The 17,554-nt window shown below is 42.7% G+C and overlaps 1 protein-coding gene across 2 annotated transcripts in view; it reads left to right on the top strand.

Moving 5' to 3' along the window:
- Positions 1–2,999: 2,999 nt before the first annotated feature.
- Positions 3,000–17,554, top strand: part of atp2b3 (ATPase plasma membrane Ca2+ transporting 3) — a 62,182-nt gene continuing 47,627 nt past the window's right edge. For both annotated transcript variants that reach the window (XM_023335970.1, XM_023335977.1), the window contains exons 1-2: positions 3,000–3,641; positions 9,291–10,101. In XM_023335970.1, coding sequence (XP_023191738.1) covers positions 9,852–10,101 — 250 coding nt within the window. In that variant the 5' untranslated portion in view covers positions 3,000–3,641; positions 9,291–9,851. The remainder of the gene's footprint in view (positions 3,642–9,290; positions 10,102–17,554) is intronic.

Genomic DNA, 17,554 nt, shown 5'->3' on the forward strand with positions numbered 1-17,554 from the left:
AGAAAGTGGAATATTTATAGAATTTAAGATCTAAGCAACAAGCATGACTAGATTAATGAAACCAAATCTGACAAAATTCAAGTTTAGAAAACGAGGGACAGAACCGCAGCGACCGCAGGATTGTTTTCTGTGATGTGAAGGTTACCCTAGCAACGCAGTAAATGAAAAGTGTTAAGAAGAGGATTTCTTTTATAGTTACAAATTCATGTTTTCGTTTACACTAAAGGTTAGTATTTAGTTTCTATAGGATATTTTTTGTCAACACAAAGAGGAGGTGTCACAATTCATCTGCATAATTCACGTCAACATACCAAAAAACCCAGAAAATTAAACAATATGAAAATGAACTGTTAATATCTTCTTAAATTTAGGATTGTATACATTGTTGATTGGGAGAACTGCGACATAAATTGCATTATTTATTATCAATAAATCACCGCCTTGTGTTGATTACAACTCCTTAAAAATATTGAGAAATTCAAATATAGTTTTTTTTCATCATTATTATTTTTACCAAACTTATTTTATACATTTCAGGATTTTCTGCAAAAAACGCAGGTGGTGTCGTCATCACGCAATTTATAGGCGGGGATGATTTGGACCAGGCTTCTCCTTTATGGCAGGCGATTGTATCATGTAATTTATTCATCTGCTGTTTCAAACAGAAATATAAGCGTCTTTCCCAAAACGCTGCACTTTAATTTCATCTTAGAATATGGAAACATGGTAAACTGGAAATAAATTAGAGAGTCATGAAAGTGACTGAACAAAGTACATTTTCAAAATCATTAATATATTTACAGTGAAACCTGGACACAGTAAAGAATGAAAAGTTATATTTTAAATATGGATAGGGTGAATTTTGAATGAGTGAAACTTTGTTTTGAATAAAGATTCGATTAAACCTTTCTTGATTATTGTTTTAAAAAGTTTTTTTGTTGTTGTTGTTGTCATTTGGAAAACAAAGTCTCATTGACATGATTTGTAAAATTTCCAACAACAACATCAGGCTCTATCCTGACCCTGACTGGCAATAATAGTGAGGTTAATAACACGTCATAAAAGAAAAGGAAGAGTTTTTCTGCAAATGGTATAGCTTCTTTACAATCAGTGTAAATCTGGAGTTTATTGGTCACACAGTCAGAACAAAGACAAAAAGGAAGGAAAATGTGTAAAAACAGCTTCATTATGGTCATAAAAGCAAGCTTTTATTGCAGCGAGTTGCACCAGCATGTCTCTGTCGGCCATCTTGAAGCTGAGATGAGCTGGTCAAGTGAATAAAGGAGCTGTCGCTTTAAGAACAGCACTAACGTTTTTTCCTTTCTTTTTTTTTCTTCTGGTTTATACTTCAGTTTATTTTCCCAGATGTAGGCTTTCATTATTTTCCTGGTGTTTGGTCTACAGTGATTTTGAAACTTTGTTGTTAGGCAGTACCACACAGACGCTCAAAAGGAAAGTCTTTACAGGCTGGACTTGGAGAAACTGGTAGTCAAAGAAAAGCACTCAGAAGCAGCTAGGAAGACTAAACTATGCAACGCTATGGAGCATTAATTTGTGTATATTTCACAAATCACATATTTATTTTTAGTATCAGGATTTTGTTTCCCCTCAAGTGATTTTATTTTCCTTGCTTATATTGAAATTCCAGGAAGAAAACAATCAAATAAAAGTAAATAAGTAATAAGTGGTGCTTCCTCTTTTTTCTTCTTATTGTTTGTTTGTTTATTTATTTATATTTTTATATAAAATGCTAAGGTTTCCAGCGTTGTCTATAAATTAACAGTCACTTTGGTTTAGATATCTTTGTCCAGAGATTAGTTTTAGTTAAAGGCTTTTGGTTATTCCCAGATACTGGAATCACAAACAATTATACAAGCTGGCCACTTTTTTAGGTACACCTGTACACCTGTGCTTAGCCAGTCCCATTGCAGAAACTTAACACATTTGATGAAGCTCAAAGCAAGCATCAGAATAGGGGAAACAGGAAGGTTTAAGTGACTGTGAATGTGAATCTGACTAGTTTGGATGCTGGTGATCTACTGGGAATCTCTTAGAACATATCCAGTGAGCATCAGTTGTGTGGAAGGAAAACACCTTGCTGATGGGAATGGATGAAATGGTTAGTGTGGTTAACACCACCTGACACTCCTTTGGGCTCAGAACAGGAAACTGAAGGTACAGTTTACACAAACTCAGCAGCGCTTGGTAACAACAGAATGGAGAAAACGCTGCCTGGTCCGATGAGTCTAAAGTTCAGGTGTGACTTTCAGATGGCAGGGTCAGAGTTTGGTGTAAACAACATGAAAGTACAAATCTGTTGTGCCTTTGATTAATGATTCAGGCTGGTGACAGTGTGAGGAAAGGCTTCTTGACACATTTTAGGGCCCCTTGGTATCATTCACTTACCAAGGCCTGCCTGAGTGTCGCTGCTGAGAGCGTCCATCCATCCATCCCTTTACGACAACAGTGTGCCCTCCTGACAGCTACTGCCAGGTGGAAGTTGCACAGCGTCATGAAGCTGAGCAATTTTGACTCAGATCAAGTCAAACTGGTTTCTTGAACATGTGAAAAAGTTTACTGCATTCAGATGGGCTCCAAAGTCACCAGATCTTCAAGAGAGGGAGATCTCTGATGTAAGCATATATATATATATATATATATATATATGGGGTCAGTGAGGGAGAGAAGAAACTAACTCCAAGTTTGACGTGACTTAACACAAACGTGTGAACTTTGATAATCAAATGCTTTTTTTTCTGCTCTCAATTTTATAAATTACTAAGACTCCAAATTATTTGACAAGTTCCTGAGGGATATACGTTAGTCCCTGAAGGGAAATGATCTATTTTCTTTGCCGGCCGCCCCTATAAAAACTTCTGGTGTCGCCACTGCCATCCATCTATCCATGGTGTGGTGTTGACAGCCTGAGTGTTTTATGACCAGTTTGCTTGCCATACCAGCGGATGCTGCGACCGACTCTCCTGTGCGCGCGAGCTGCAGCAGCTCCTCCTCCTCCTCCTCCAAAAATGTCGCAGGAGCTTCTCCTCTCGCCGCGGCGCTTCTTTTCTTTCCCTCTTTTCTTTTTCTCCCAGCGCCCCTAAAACCCCACCGAATTTGCAGCTGTCACAGCCGGAAACAGCGAGCTTCACCCGGACGCACGAACCGGCCCTTTTCCCCTCCCCACCACTGAGGTGTTTAAACCCTCAGCCCGGCGCATCCTCTCCCGCCCTCTCTCTCTCTCTCTCTCTCTCTCTCTCTCTCTCTCTCTCTCTCTCTCTCTCTCTCTCTCTCTCTCTCTCTCTCTCTCTCTTTTCATCTCTCTCTGTCATTGTCGGTGCCTCTCTCTCCTGAATCCGCCGCAGAACTCCGCCGACCGTCCACCAGGTGACTGCGCGGAGCGGAATATTCATCAGCACCGCCACAGTCGTCGTCTTTCATCCCTCCGCTCCTTCGGACTCCACGGGGACCGGAGCTGCCGCATCCCTGCATCCTTCCTCCCCTCGCCCCGCACCCTCTCCCCCCTGCGCTGTCTCCTCTCATCCGGTTCGGGACATTCTCCGCTCCACGCACACGCAGATTAACGGGGATTCTGCCTCCCCGCCCGAACACTGATGCTGATGTCCTTGAGCTCGGCCTGCACGGTGAGTCGGAGAGTCCGTGCGTGGCTGCGTGCGTGACTGTTATTTACCCCGGGCGCCTTGTATGGAGGGAGGATGTGTTGCTCATTAGTAGCATGTCGGACGGACTTGCAGAATGTGCTCGGCCTAATGTTCTCATCATAGGCCTTTTTTTTTTCTTTCTTTCTTTTTTTTTTTTAACAGAACTGGCCATACAGTAGAGCAGAACGCAACAACCTGCATGCAGACAACGTTATGACATTAGGAGGAAAATGTGTGTGTGTTTGTGCGCATCCATCCCTGCGTGTCCTGTGTCCGTGGATGAGCTGCCATAACATTTTCACCGATCAGCACTCGCTGTTCTCCACCCCCCCCAGCTCGCCTCCGTTTTTCTCGGACATCAGACGCGCAGTGTGTCTCGGTTCCGGTGCACCTGCAGCGCCGAGCCGAGGGAAGCCGAGCTGCCGGGTTTCGGTTCGATCCGGCGGGCAAAAAGGGACCCAAACAAGTAGCGCCGGCACAGGATGGCGGGGGAGGGAGGGAGAGTTTGGCAGGTGGAAGGCCGGTGGCCGGTAACCTTGCGGAGGGACATTGGTTGGAGACAAGCAGCACTCCATCGGCTGCGCTTCCTCCTCCTCCTCTTCTTCTTCTTCTTGGGTTTTAGTCTTTCATCCTGTTGTTGCTGTTGAGCTTGAGCAGTGGAATGAAGATCAAGCACGTCTGAAGGTGACCAGCAAAGGTCGTTTAATGAGTGGAATACTCACTGTTCCACTCCTGCACGGAGACAATGATTCAGGTGTTGCTTTGGGTGGAGTTGGGGAAGAGAAGGACCTGGGATACCTGGAGCGAGTCAAGTTTGAGCTCAGCTCTTAACTTCTCTGTTTTTTTCTTTCTTCCTTTCTTTTATCCTTTCTTTCTCTTCCATCCATCCTCTATGATAATGCAGATGCCTGTGCCCTATTGACAGCTCACCTTCAATGGCACAGCCTGCATTGCATCCTAAGTGTGCTTGTTCCCGCCGGGTCCTATAGAAGTGTGAGTGGCGCCGGGCCAGGCGGGCCAGGCGGGCCAGGCGGGCCAGGCGGGCGGCCACACAACACCGGAGGGTCCTCTGCTAGAGGTGACCCTGCAAACCTCTCTGCTGGAAATCAGGTGCTGCAGCTGCACAGGGGAGTCACAGAGCGTTGTCGGGAGCAACACGGCGTTCAGTCACATGTGCTCACGGTGTGGATCTGCTGTGGAACTGGTGTGCTGTGCCGAGTCGCGTCGCCGACCCCTCTGGCCTGGAATGAAATCCCGTGAGGAGCCTCTCCTCTGCTTTGTACCATTCTTGACATTGACATTCATTCTGTAGCGATGAAGAGAGAACGTCCTGAGGGGATGAAGAGTGGCCGCTTTTTTTTATTAAAAATGAAAATAAAAATAAGTAAATTACCCGTCCCCTTCGGGGGACAGTGCGTGGACGAGCTTTCAGGATAAATGGGCAGCCGGCTGAGGACTGTGCTGACCTTTTGTCTGACTCTTTTCATGTTAAAACACACAACCCCTCGCCCCCAGACCCCCTTTCTTATTCCGAAAGTGCTGCCCTGTGTGACACATTAGTGTGTGTCATGACAGAGATCATAGAACTCATGTCTCTGGGCATGAGTGCCCACGTCTTTGTGTGTCTGCTGTCCATTTCCCCTTGCATCCTATAGATAAAGGCCTGCATATTATTGAGTTAGGGATGCAGAACAAATGAAGTAATAACTTTATTTTTTATTCTTTGCATTATGCATAACAGACTCACAGGCGAGCATCAAGTCTTTGAGGGGAACAAACAGGACAGACTGAGAGCCGTGGCTGCAGTAGTTGTGTGTGTGTGTGTGGGTGGGCGTGTGTGTGTGTGTGTGGGGTGGGTGGGTGGGTAAACAGAGGAGGATTTTCCTGCATGAGCGTTATAGTATCAGACAGAATCAGTGAGTGAGAGATCAGGCAGGTTAGGGAAAAGTACAACTGACTGGGTAAATAAATGATTGCAGTAACAGGAAGCAGACGCAGAGGTGGGGAGACAAAATGAAAGAAAAAAAAGAGAGGAAGGTGACATAATAGGCAAGGATGTACAGATAAATATATGGTAGAGAAGGGAAGCAAAAGAAGATGGAGAGCAAAAAACGGGGGGAGGGGGGGCTTCAAAGGAAGCTGGAGCAGGGTGACTCAGTCATAAACTAACACTCTCAGTCAGGATGGAAGCATGGCAGGGCAGGGAGGAGAAGGGAGGGAGAAGATGCAAGAGGCTGAGGGAGCTGAGGGAGAGCAGGGAGAAGAAAAGGAATTCATGATGAGCTTCTGCTAGTTTCTTTCTTTCTTTTTCCTGCTCATCCTTATGCAAAACATCTTGATCAGAATACGTTTTGTCGTGCGTTTTGCTAAGAATATTTACAGCTGCCAGTAATTACTCGCGCGGGTCGAGGGGGGGCAGCTTTATGTGAAAGCAAGTTGAAGGGACCAGTGTTGGGTTTGGTTTATTAGGACCGAGGATCAAATGGAAGGCTTTGCAGCAGGTGCAACGAAGACGGGCTAATGCTCTCTGCTTCGGTTTTCACTAGAAATGCACCAACTGGAATGTGTTTGGATTGATTGCTGATTTTCGTAACGCATGAAGCGATGACAACAGCATTGGAGATATCTTCTCTAGCCTTCCTGCCTTGAGCAGTCATTAATTATTTACAGTAGGAAACGAGACGGCGTCAAACGGCGTGTTTCTGAGATCAGTAGCTTTAAGGCAGGGTTTTACTGTTTTAAAAACAAGACGAAATCATTATAGATTTGACCTTTCAAACTGGCGTCTACATTTTCCATTAGTGTTTACCTTGGTGGGACTTAGCATCTCTAACTGGAAACAGCAGTCTCCATTTATATTCTCAAGTACCACGTCAGAAAAACCAGTAGCGGCACAATTCTCTGGAATTGTGCCGCTACTGGTGACAACATGTTAAAGTATTTCTGCTACGTTCTGATTTATTCTTTTTGTAGACTTTTGTTTGTCGTTTTATTTTGTTGAGGAGTTTTTGACAACCGTAACCCTCTGCTACTGGATCCTGTGCAGCTGGAAGGATTTTTGCTCCTGGGGTTGTAGTTCAAGTATTATTTGAGCTTATGAGATGCTAAAACACATTGTTGCCATGGTTACACATTATCACCATTGTCCAAAAGTAAAAGCCTACTTTTTTTTTTGCTTCATGAATGCAGAGCAGGACCAAAGAGCAGAGAGGGAAGGAGAAAGTTCAAACCATCACTTCCTTTGATCACAACGGACAAGGATGATATCCCCTACTCCAACATCTCTCTAACCGTATGGCCAGACTGAGATTTAAAGTAAATGCAAATGAGGTGAATTAGCAGTTATTACTAACAATCGATGGTGTCATCCAGAATGTTATTGTGGAATATAGTCTCTGCTGTTAGCATGTTGCTAACTGTCAAACTGTCTTCAGTCAGAGGATTCTTTAGATTCATTGCTAGACTGACTGCTGCTGGAGATCCTTCCAGTCTACAGCATCACCATCCACACAGACTCTTTGGAGATATTTGGATGCTATGAGTTCCGACTTCCCATCGGCACAATGTTATTTATTCTGTTCTATTTATCAAGTTCTTAAATAGTAAAGTATTACAGCAAGTATCAGCATCAAGTTAAAGAAAAGTGGTACATTGAAAAAAATAAGAATAAGAAACTGTGCAGGGAGGGTACAGTTTACTTTCTTTACAACGTAAGAAAAAATAATACTGCACAGGTTTTAGAAATAGCATACTCAGACTGAAAGAAATGTACAACTGAGTAGAGTAATTTAAAAATGTACAAGATGTGCATGGAAATCTTGTGCACAAAAAACAAGAGACTTCACAAGAAGTAAAAAAAAAACATAAAAATTGAGATGTGCAAATAGCAGCAGGGATGTAAACCTATTGAGTTTGTTGGAGCAACGATGGTGGTAGAGTGTAACTGCTGCTGGGGGGGAAGGATCAGTGATAGCGCTCGTTTGTGCACTGAGGATGCAGCAGTCTGTCACTGAAGGAGCTCTGCAGGTCAGCCATTGCTTCTTGCATGGAGTGAAAGACGCTGTCCAGCTTTTATTTTAGCCAGAGTTCTTCTGTCTTTTCTTCTCTTGAAGAGAAACACATTGTTATTAGCTTATATTGCTGGTATTAGTTATCCTGGTTCATAGCATGCTAATTAGCCAAACCAGTTGGTTTCAGATTTTGAACTGGAACGGGTCCTGGTTAGATTTAATGTTGTTCCCAAACATTACAAGATCCAGTTTCAGATGCTAAGTGAAACAAAGTAATAGAAGCTACCATCCACTAAACCACATTCCGTCCGTCCGTCTGTCCGTCCATCCATCCATCCATCCATCTTCCACTTATCCGAGGTCAGTCTTGGGGTTAACAGGTCCAGGACGGAACTGCTAACTTCCCTCTTACCAGTGACATCCTCTGGTTCATTCTGGGTGTCCCAAGGCATTTCCAGTCCCAACAGGATAGATCGTCCCCACAGTGAGTTCTGGGTCTTCCCAGGGTCTCCTCCCAGTGTGACATGCCAGAAAAACCTCCAAAGGAAGGAGGCCAGGAGGCATCCTGATCAGATTCCCAGACCACCTGAAATGAGTCCTTTCGATGTGGGGAAGCAGCAGCTCTGCTAGCTCCCTGTGAATGATGGAACTCCTCAGCCTATCTCTAAGGCTGAGTCCAGCCACCCTGCAGAGGAAGCTCATTTTGGCCGCTGGGATCCAGGATCTTGTTCTTTTGGTCTTGATCCATGCCTCGTGATCATAGGCGAGGGTCGGAACATGGGTGGACTGGAAAATGGAGAGCTTTACTTTTTGACTCACCACAACAAACCAGATCAGTGTCTGAATAGGCCTGTCTCAATAACAAATTTTGCTGAATGACAAATTGACCCAGGAGTTACTGCAATAAATGACTTTAGTTTATTTAGCATGGTGAAAATATGACTGAAAAATTTAATCCCCTTTTTCCTCTCTTATGACTGGCTCAATAATCCAAATTATTGCTGTTAATGTTGGACCATGTATCTGTTCAAACAACACCCCACAGTTTCATGCTTCTCAGTGTCCTCAGTGGATCACAAGCTCTCTCTCTGATTTGGAGCTTTTTGAACTGATGTTTATTTGATTTATTTAAACCGTCTTTAGTTTTTGGATAAAAATGTTATCCAATTAGTTGATGACTTTGCGTTTGCTCCCTTTTTAATTCAACAAACGGTTTCACTCAAAAAAGCCGATAGAGTAATGTCGCTTGAGAACCTCATGGACCCTTTGCTGGACTGAATATTGAATATTAACTAAAAAAAAACAAAACAATTGTATCCTGCTGCTTCTCATCTGCTTGGATGAATAAACATGCTTTTTTGTGTGCACTTATAATTTTATTTGGAAGATAATGTTTCATTATTGTGTCTACGCCTTGTTACAGTGCCAAAAGGAATCAATAGATGTCGGTTTAAATATCACACGCGGTGATCTGTGGAAGGGTGCTTCAGGGCTCACAATGTGCTAGTTTGTGTATTTATTTAGATGAGGATGGATGCTGCTATGATTTTATTCTCACTTAAAAAACAGATCAATACAAGTCAGCATTGACGTTTTTGGTGTGTGCTGTGCTCTCTTGCAGGTCCTGGTGGTGTAGCACTAGCCACCTCTAAACTGGATCTGCTTCCTGCCTGTGATTTATCAGCCTCCTTTGCCCTCTTTCCATCTGTCCATCATCGCTTCACTCCTGTCTGCGAGTCCACCAGCATGTCTGTCCGCTTGTCCCCGGACCAGCCGTGACCCTGGAGGGAGGGGGACAGAGACGAGGAAAGAGTGGAGTCGCCGGGGAGACGGAGGAGAAGAAAGCTGGATTCATTCAGACGTCACGTCTCTGAAGTGCTCCTGCTCGCTGTCCTTCATCCTCCTCACCCTCCTCCCTCTGTTATGGAGATTTAAAGGAGCAGTGGGAGGTTAGGTCAAGGTAGATAGGAGGGGGAAAAAACACAACTACCACCCTTTACGAAGAAGTAAAAAAAAGACAAAAGAGAGAGAGGAAGATTAATTCAGTCACTCCGTTTAAATAACAATAACAAAGAAAAAAAATTAAGCGCACATGAACAACCCTTCACCTGCCAGACGAAGGAGGAGCTGAGTAGACTACGGAGAGAACGGACAAAAAACACATCTAAATTATCTTACTGACATGTCAACAACAGCAACAATGGGGGAAATGGCTAACAGCGCTGTGGAGTTTTATCCCAAAGGGACTCGAGGCGGGGGCGGAGGAGGAGGAAGGGCAGATGGCAGCCTCACAGGGGGAGACTTTGGGGTCACGGTGAAGGAGCTGAGGGAGCTGATGGAGCTGAGAGGAACTGAAGCCCTGCAGAAAATCCAGGATGGCTACGGAGACACAGAGGGCCTCTGCCAGAGACTACAGTCCAGCACCACTGATGGTGAGCACACACGGGGCCTGAATGGGCTGGCAGACAAACATGAATGGATGCTGAACTAGATTGATGACTTGTTAAGAGCACAGACTGGTACGCGCTCTTAAATGTGTCTGGAAAAGTCTTTAAATTCCACGTAAAATGTTTAACATTGCATTCACAAACGGGTGAGTGAATTGTTTCGACGGGCACGTCTGTGCTGAATGAAAGCGCAGCAGCATGAGCTGAAACGATAGTACAACTGTGAAAGCTGCATCCAAGTCATTTGATCTCTGGTATCAACATTTGGCTCAAGTGAACGGCACAGACTGTAAACACAACACACTAAAAACACAGACTGGAAATGAGCATTAATGGAGTTTCAGGCCCGGGTTATTCCTGCTCAAGCAAACTGAATTAACTTCAGTGCATCCTGCAGAATGAAAGCACTTAGGACAAAACTGTAGAAACACACTTCACTTCGGCCGGGTAATCCTGGTTATAGGAGGCAGGTTTTGGGTGAGCAGCATGCATACGGGTGGATGGACTGATTGATGAGTGGATGACAGGATTATGGTGGATGAATGAAGAAAAAGCTGAGAGCAAAAAAAAAAAAAAAACCAATGGGTGAATGAAGTAAAAGTGTGTTACTGTGGGATTACCCAGGAATCTCAGACAGCTCCAACCTGCAGATGTGCTTCGGTATGAACGACCATGGCAAAAAAAAAAAAAAAAAAAAAGGATTTCAGCAAAAAATCTGAATTTAGCTACAATACCTGCAGTGTGTACATGGCCTTAGTTCACATTCCTACCAGTCCCGTTTAGTTCGCTTTTGTTGAACTCTAGTTCATTTGCCTATAAATCCTGGTTTCTTTGGGGAGGTGTGAATGCATAATTGAACTTTGACTAGACCAAAAAATTGAACTCTGGTCTGTCTGAAAACCCAGGTCTCAGTTCGGTTGAAGTGAAGTCTGGTGTGGTTTGAATGCATATGTGAACACCAAGTGGACTGTAGTGCATGGCATTCTGGGAAAGTACAATCAAAACAACTGTGCATGTCTAGCGCTAACAGGAGAAATGGCTCATCGTCTTTTGCCAAGGACAAAAGAGAAAATCTTACATTTGCCAAAATCTGATGCTACTCCATTTTTGTTTCCGTTTTGTGAAAAAGAAAGTTGTCTTCTTCAAACGTTTTGTGTAATTTGTGATGTAAAAAGTGATGGTGCAGCGCCTCCACAGGCGAGAGGGGAACCGGCTTGTTTGCGGTGTGAAACAGAATCACCACAACTGAAAATGTAACAAATGTCGCAATCTTGGTTCTCAATCGAACCAAAATTGTCTACCAGCCTATCAGGTATGAAAACACCCTTAGTTTTCCTCCGGTGGTCCTCTGTTTTTACAGTGAATCTTCAAATATCCAAAGGAGAATAGAAATTTTTATTGTTTGTAGATTGGTGGGCGGAGAGGTCCTTTTTGCTATTGAACCTGTTTGGTCGTCCACAGTTGTGATGCAGACATTTGCTTTGTATGACAAACAAGAGGGAAAATCTGAATTCAGAGTGAAATCTATAGAGCATGTTGATTTTCACTGGTCGAGTGAACCTGATATTGACCCTCAGCTGGAGGCTGTTTAATTGTTGCAGCTCTTCTTTCCACAACTGTAGTTGAAATGTGCAGAGATTTACTGAGGCCAGCTGATTTAGGTGCTTTACAGCTTGTATTGGCCCAGCCACATTTCATTAAGCATCCACTAACATTAACATCATGGATTTAGTTGTAAAGCCGAACGCTGAGACACTTTTGTGGATGCATATTGCAAGTCAATAGAGGGGAAAAAAGCTAATTGCACAGTGTAAGGCTATATTTAACCTATTGCATGGTTTCAATTATACCAAGGACTTACACCTTCTTCTGTTTTTCGGCGGTCCCATTCATATAGCCTTTCACTTTAATTTATTCAACAGTATAACAACTAAAAAACGGAATGATGAAAGCATATTAATATTTTTCTTATGTACCAACTCAGTAGCAATGTAAAGTTACGATAAAAGAAGAGTCACACTCATAGCACTGGAGTTGTAATGTCTACATAATATGATCGTTAACCACACAACATGTTCCACCTCGTCACTATTTACTAAACAAAGATGAAGCCAAACTGGAAAGCTGTTTATGAAAAACTACGTGGGTCCTGTGGTTCCACAGTTTGTAGAACCATTAAAAGCCTTTTGTGTACGCTTTTCTTAGGCATATAAAAAATGATTGTGAATCAATTTTAGCCACTTTTCTGGACATATATCTTAAAGTTATTTCTGAGAATCTTTTCTGCACAGCTCACTGTGCAGCTCACTTAAAGTCCCAGGGCAACATTTCTATCATGCTGTTCAATATTTGCTGCTGTGTTTGTTGATTGGCCAAAGTTGAGCTTCAGCTGAAGGCCACTGTGTGTTAAGAATCTTGTCAGTCTGTCTTTAACGTATAGTGTATAAAGTAAGTATTTGGTATACTGGAAGTTTCTCCACTTCCAACGAATGGAGAGATCGGTCATTTTCATCATAGGTGCACCTCAACTAGGTCAGAGATTTCCTCTAGTTTTTGACCATACACATACATCTTTAAGGTTCTCTACTGGATTCAGGTCTGGAGACTGGCTAGGCCATTCTAGCAGACAAGATGGATGAAGTGTCATTCCGAAAGGACACAAACGACAAAGGCAGGTAGAGTGGCAATTGAACAAGTGGCCCACTGAATTCCTAACACCATTGCCACCGTCGTCTCTACTGTGTATATAGCTTCTCACCTATTGACAACTGTAGATAGATAAACTGGTTTCCCAGGAAACCAGGTTATCCTGGGAGTAGAAAATGAATGGATGGTAGAAAATGTTTCCAAGTTGAAACCATTTCACTTGAAAACATTTCAAAATTGTACTATATAATGTACACATGAGGCTAGATTTTAAAGACCTGGGTGCATTGAACCCATCACCTGTGTATGCAGATTACTTCTACAAACATTTGTTTAAGACTGGATCACTCTCAAAGAGTTGAGTGAATTCCAGTGTTGCACCATGACACGATGCTAGCAAGTCCAGTTGAAAAATTTCCTTGCAGCTAAATAATTCACATCCAGCTATTATCAACACAAAGAGGAAGCGGCGAGGAATGAACAACAAAAAAGTGGTTGCTCATGTGAAATCACAGCGTTGGGGTTAGACACATGATAGTGTTCAGAGGGCACCAACTTTCTGCAGAATTGATAGCATCATAACTCCTCTTCATGTTGCCTTCAGGTTTGCTCAAGTGTAGAGAGCTCAATGGAACTGGTTTCCATTCCTGAGCAGGTCTTACACCACTAAATGGAATGCAACGTGTCAGATGGGTATGGCAGTTTCCTTAGCCTGGTAAAAAACCAGCCCCTTGTTCTACGCTTTCCTTTGCCCAGAGAGTCTGGGTCTCTGAGTGTTGTGGAATAATTGCTTCACAATAGCGTAAACTCTGAAAGAGAGGTGTGGATTCGGTTGCTGAATTGGATCTGGTTGTACCCATTGGCTGATGTTTGGCTGTGACATATGTAATGTGCTTGTGAGGGAAGCTGCGCTATGAGGCTTACTAGAAATTGCTTGCGCTGTAAACAACATTTCCTGAGAAGAGCTGAGTCAAGCACACATATTAAATGCAATAAAATAAAATGTCTTAAACCTGCCTTACTCCAAGTTTAATTGTGCAATATTTGGAAGCGTGGCCAACATGAGTGAATGGCTTCGTTCACCTCCTCTACTGTCACTGTCATAATCGTAGTTCACAACTCCTCCTTCTGTTTGCTGATTGGCCCGGTGGAAATGAATCCTGAGAAATCCTGCTCAATGGGAGAAATCCCAGACGTAGCACTGAAGGGACCCAGACCTTCTGTCATAAAAATTGATTTAAAAAAACCCCAGATTACTTCTTTTTAGGTAGCTGCATGGCACAGCTTCCTAATGCCACGCACATGAATACTGGTCTTGAAAAACATTCCTATTAGAGATATGATATGATCACTTAGCTGCACACTTCAGACTTCACTTAATCATATTTGTGAATTTACTGATATTTATTAATGCTTTTGTGGGGCAAAAATAGTAACATTTACATTTTATTCTTTTTTTTGCACTAACTGACAAGCATAAATGTAAATTCTTATAACAAGAAATTTTCATGAGAAATGATAAAGATACAATCAGTGCCTGTCTTCGCCTGTTCATGTACTGTAAATGAGCACAGTGGTTCTAACAGGGGTGTGGTAACACGCTACGCCCACTACTTCAACTAGTTGTAACCTAGCAACACAACAGCGGCGACAAGTTGGCTCACAAAGTCAGCAACAGAAAGAAGGATAATGCCGAACTGTCAGATAGAGAGAAACAGAGATGGATGAATAAAGGAGGCTGAGTGAAAGTGTGTGTTTAACTGCAGCATCTGTGAGGTTTGTGGGTGTGTGTGTGTGTGTGTGTGTGTGTGTTGGGGTGAGTGAACGAGGGAGGTGGAGGAAAAGTGTAAGGGGCTGCTGGTGTTGAGTTACAGTAAGTCTGTGTTGAGTGTTGCTAATTTGATACTGTGAGTTGGTCAGGAATCAGTGCAGCAGGTCCCAACAAACCCATCACAAACACACAAGCACGCACACACACACAGACTCATGTCGGCAGAACCACCTACTGAGCACAGTTTACCCACAAATACGCATAAATGCTGCTCTCCTGTAACGTCTTTGGAGCCACAGCTCAAAAGCTGCCTGTATGAACTCGAGTCAGAACCCAAAGCATTTTAATCTGCTGCTGATCGGCTGCATCCTCTGCTTCCCTGAGTCCAAAAAACAAAAACAAAAACAAAAAACTGAGGGCTGGATTTGGCAGATCCGACGGTGAAGTATGGGCAAATGCATAGACATGCATGGATACGTTACAGTGCACTTGGTCCTGTACATCATCTGTAATGTGATACATAAAGTAGGATGGCTCTTCAACCAATAGAGTGAAGTCCCATTCCCTCTCTCTGACACATCTGGATACACCAGCACTGCGGTATGAGAGCATTACATCCTCAGCAAACAGCCAGAATGTAGGAGGGACAGCAATTTGGAAGAGGGAGTGAGAGACTGTATGTGTTTTAAGAGGAGAAGGCTAAGGGGCGAGGAGGGAGAGCTTGAACAGCTTGCCGCATTGTCAAGGACACATCAAGGAGAGATTGAGAGAGAGGGAAGAGAGCTATGGAAGAGGGATGAGAAAGAAGAGAGGAGAAGAAAGAGAGCTAATGAAAGGAGGATACGGCTCTCTGCGATTACTCAGCACTGGGTCACTTGTTTTGTGTCGCTCCTCTCTTTGCCTCGGCCTGAACCCTGTTGAGTGTCAGAATTCCACGCAGCTGCTCTGCTGCATGCGAATCCCTGCAGCAAGAATGTTTCATCCAGGATGGAAAGACAGCCGACCGTATCAGCCAACCGCAGCTCACAAAACCCCGCCTCCCTCAGTGCTGGTAGCCAATTGGAAAAAAAAGAAAAGAAAGAAAAAACTCCTCTCAAAACACACACACTGGAGCAATGACATCACCTGTTGCTGGGCAGTAACCTGTTAGACACAGGAAGCCCTGGACCTAATATCCCGGTCACCTTGGAAACTGCTGAGGCTGAAGGGGAGAGGAAGTTGAGGAGGCTGCAGATTGAGGTAGAGTTTGCAAAAACGTATATGCTCTCAAAATATTTATTTAGATTAACACATGAGCAAAATACACTTGAAATACAGGAAGAGCTCTTGGCCTGACTCTTTGATTTTGTTGAAGAAATGAACTCATCCATTTTCTAGAGCCACTTAGTCATTTTTAGGGTAGCAAAGGAGCTACTGCGGTAAGCAATAAATCAGTTAATCACATCATGACAAATTATAACAAGCTCAATAATTTCTATTTCCATGATTGTTTGTTTTTTTCTTTTTTCTCCCTCTCTTTCTACCAAAGGAAAAGCAAAGGTTGACAGTCTGGTGCACTGGTTTCATCTAGGCAATATTCTTTTTTGAAGAATAGTTTTGTTTACAGAGACTTCCATATCCATTTTATTTATTGTTTTGAGTTGTTTGGCTCATTTATTTGAGATATTTAGAATGTCTTTCAGGTCCAGTGTTAAATGTTTGTTAGAACTTAATGTTAATTGATCTTTGAGTGGGTGTACTGGCCTTATTATGCTGCCACCATTGTTTCTATTACAGAAAGGAAATAGAAACAGGAGCCAATGGAAATTAAAACAGCTGAAGATAAACTTATAAAAGACTCTCACGATATGATAGCCCAGAGATGAAATATCGCTGATTCACCTTTACACAAGAACTTCTAAGAAGAATGTATAAAATGGTCTAACTTTTTACATATAAACAGATCTGCAGCAGTTATTATCACTGCTACCATAATACCATAAAATACTGATTATAGTACAGGGTTCTTAACGCTAAATCTGCATCGATGCTTACCCCACTGTTGCCAACTTAGCAACTTTTTAGACAAAAAAATCAATATAAGCCAAAAACATTGACATTTTCAGACTTTATTACTTTTTTCATTGTTTAAAAATTCCATCCATCCATCCATCCATCCATCCATCCATCCATCCATCCATCCATCGGTTTGTCCTTATACCAATCATCCATCTCCCTTCCACCCCTCAGTCTTTTTTCAGGTTTCATATTCAAAGCCTGACCTCTGTAGAAATAATTTCAGAAGTAACTTTGCTATTACATTTTAAGAACCGAGCATTCTGGATGTTTTTGTCTGAAAAATGATGGATTATAGAAAGCTGATTTTGATTGGGCACTTTGTCAGCCTGTCTGCTCAGGTACAATCGGCAGCCACCAGCTTAGCAAATGTGCCGCTTGGAGCTTGGTAAATGTAGTTTTAAAGCAGTGCTAGCTCAAGAGTGTTGGGTGGTGTGTTTGTGCGACTGAGTATGGGGTGCTGTTTGTGACACAGTCAAATATTAACATCACTAACTTGGGTTACTTAAAAAGAACGGGTTTGTTTTTGAAGTCATATTTATTTTTACCACATTATTCATACATCCGGTTCCAAGCTATATATTTAGTTAGCCAGCTAAATATTTAGCTCCAAGCTAGATATTTAATTAGCAAGCTCCAAACTAAGTATGTAGTTTGAGCTCATACAGTATAATAAGACAATTCTACATTGATTTGAAGTGTATTTGTCATACGACCCGGAAAGTTAAAGTATGATCCACAATTTTGCATACAAATATTAAAATTGAAGCAATGACAATCTCATGAAATCAGGTGTGTCTCTATATGCAAGTGCAGAAATAATTTAGTATTCATTCTCGGTGTTTGGATCCCCTGAAAGCCTTTGATTTTTGGCGGCCTATTTGTTTACATGTTTCAGCCGAGTGTAATTTGTTGATGGTCCCTTTTGTCTGTCGGTCATATTGGATTTAACAAAAATAATTTCTT

This window comes from Xiphophorus maculatus, chromosome 1 (genome assembly GCF_002775205.1).
Source record: "Xiphophorus maculatus strain JP 163 A chromosome 1, X_maculatus-5.0-male, whole genome shotgun sequence".
Lineage (NCBI taxonomy): Eukaryota > Metazoa > Chordata > Actinopteri > Cyprinodontiformes > Poeciliidae > Xiphophorus > Xiphophorus maculatus.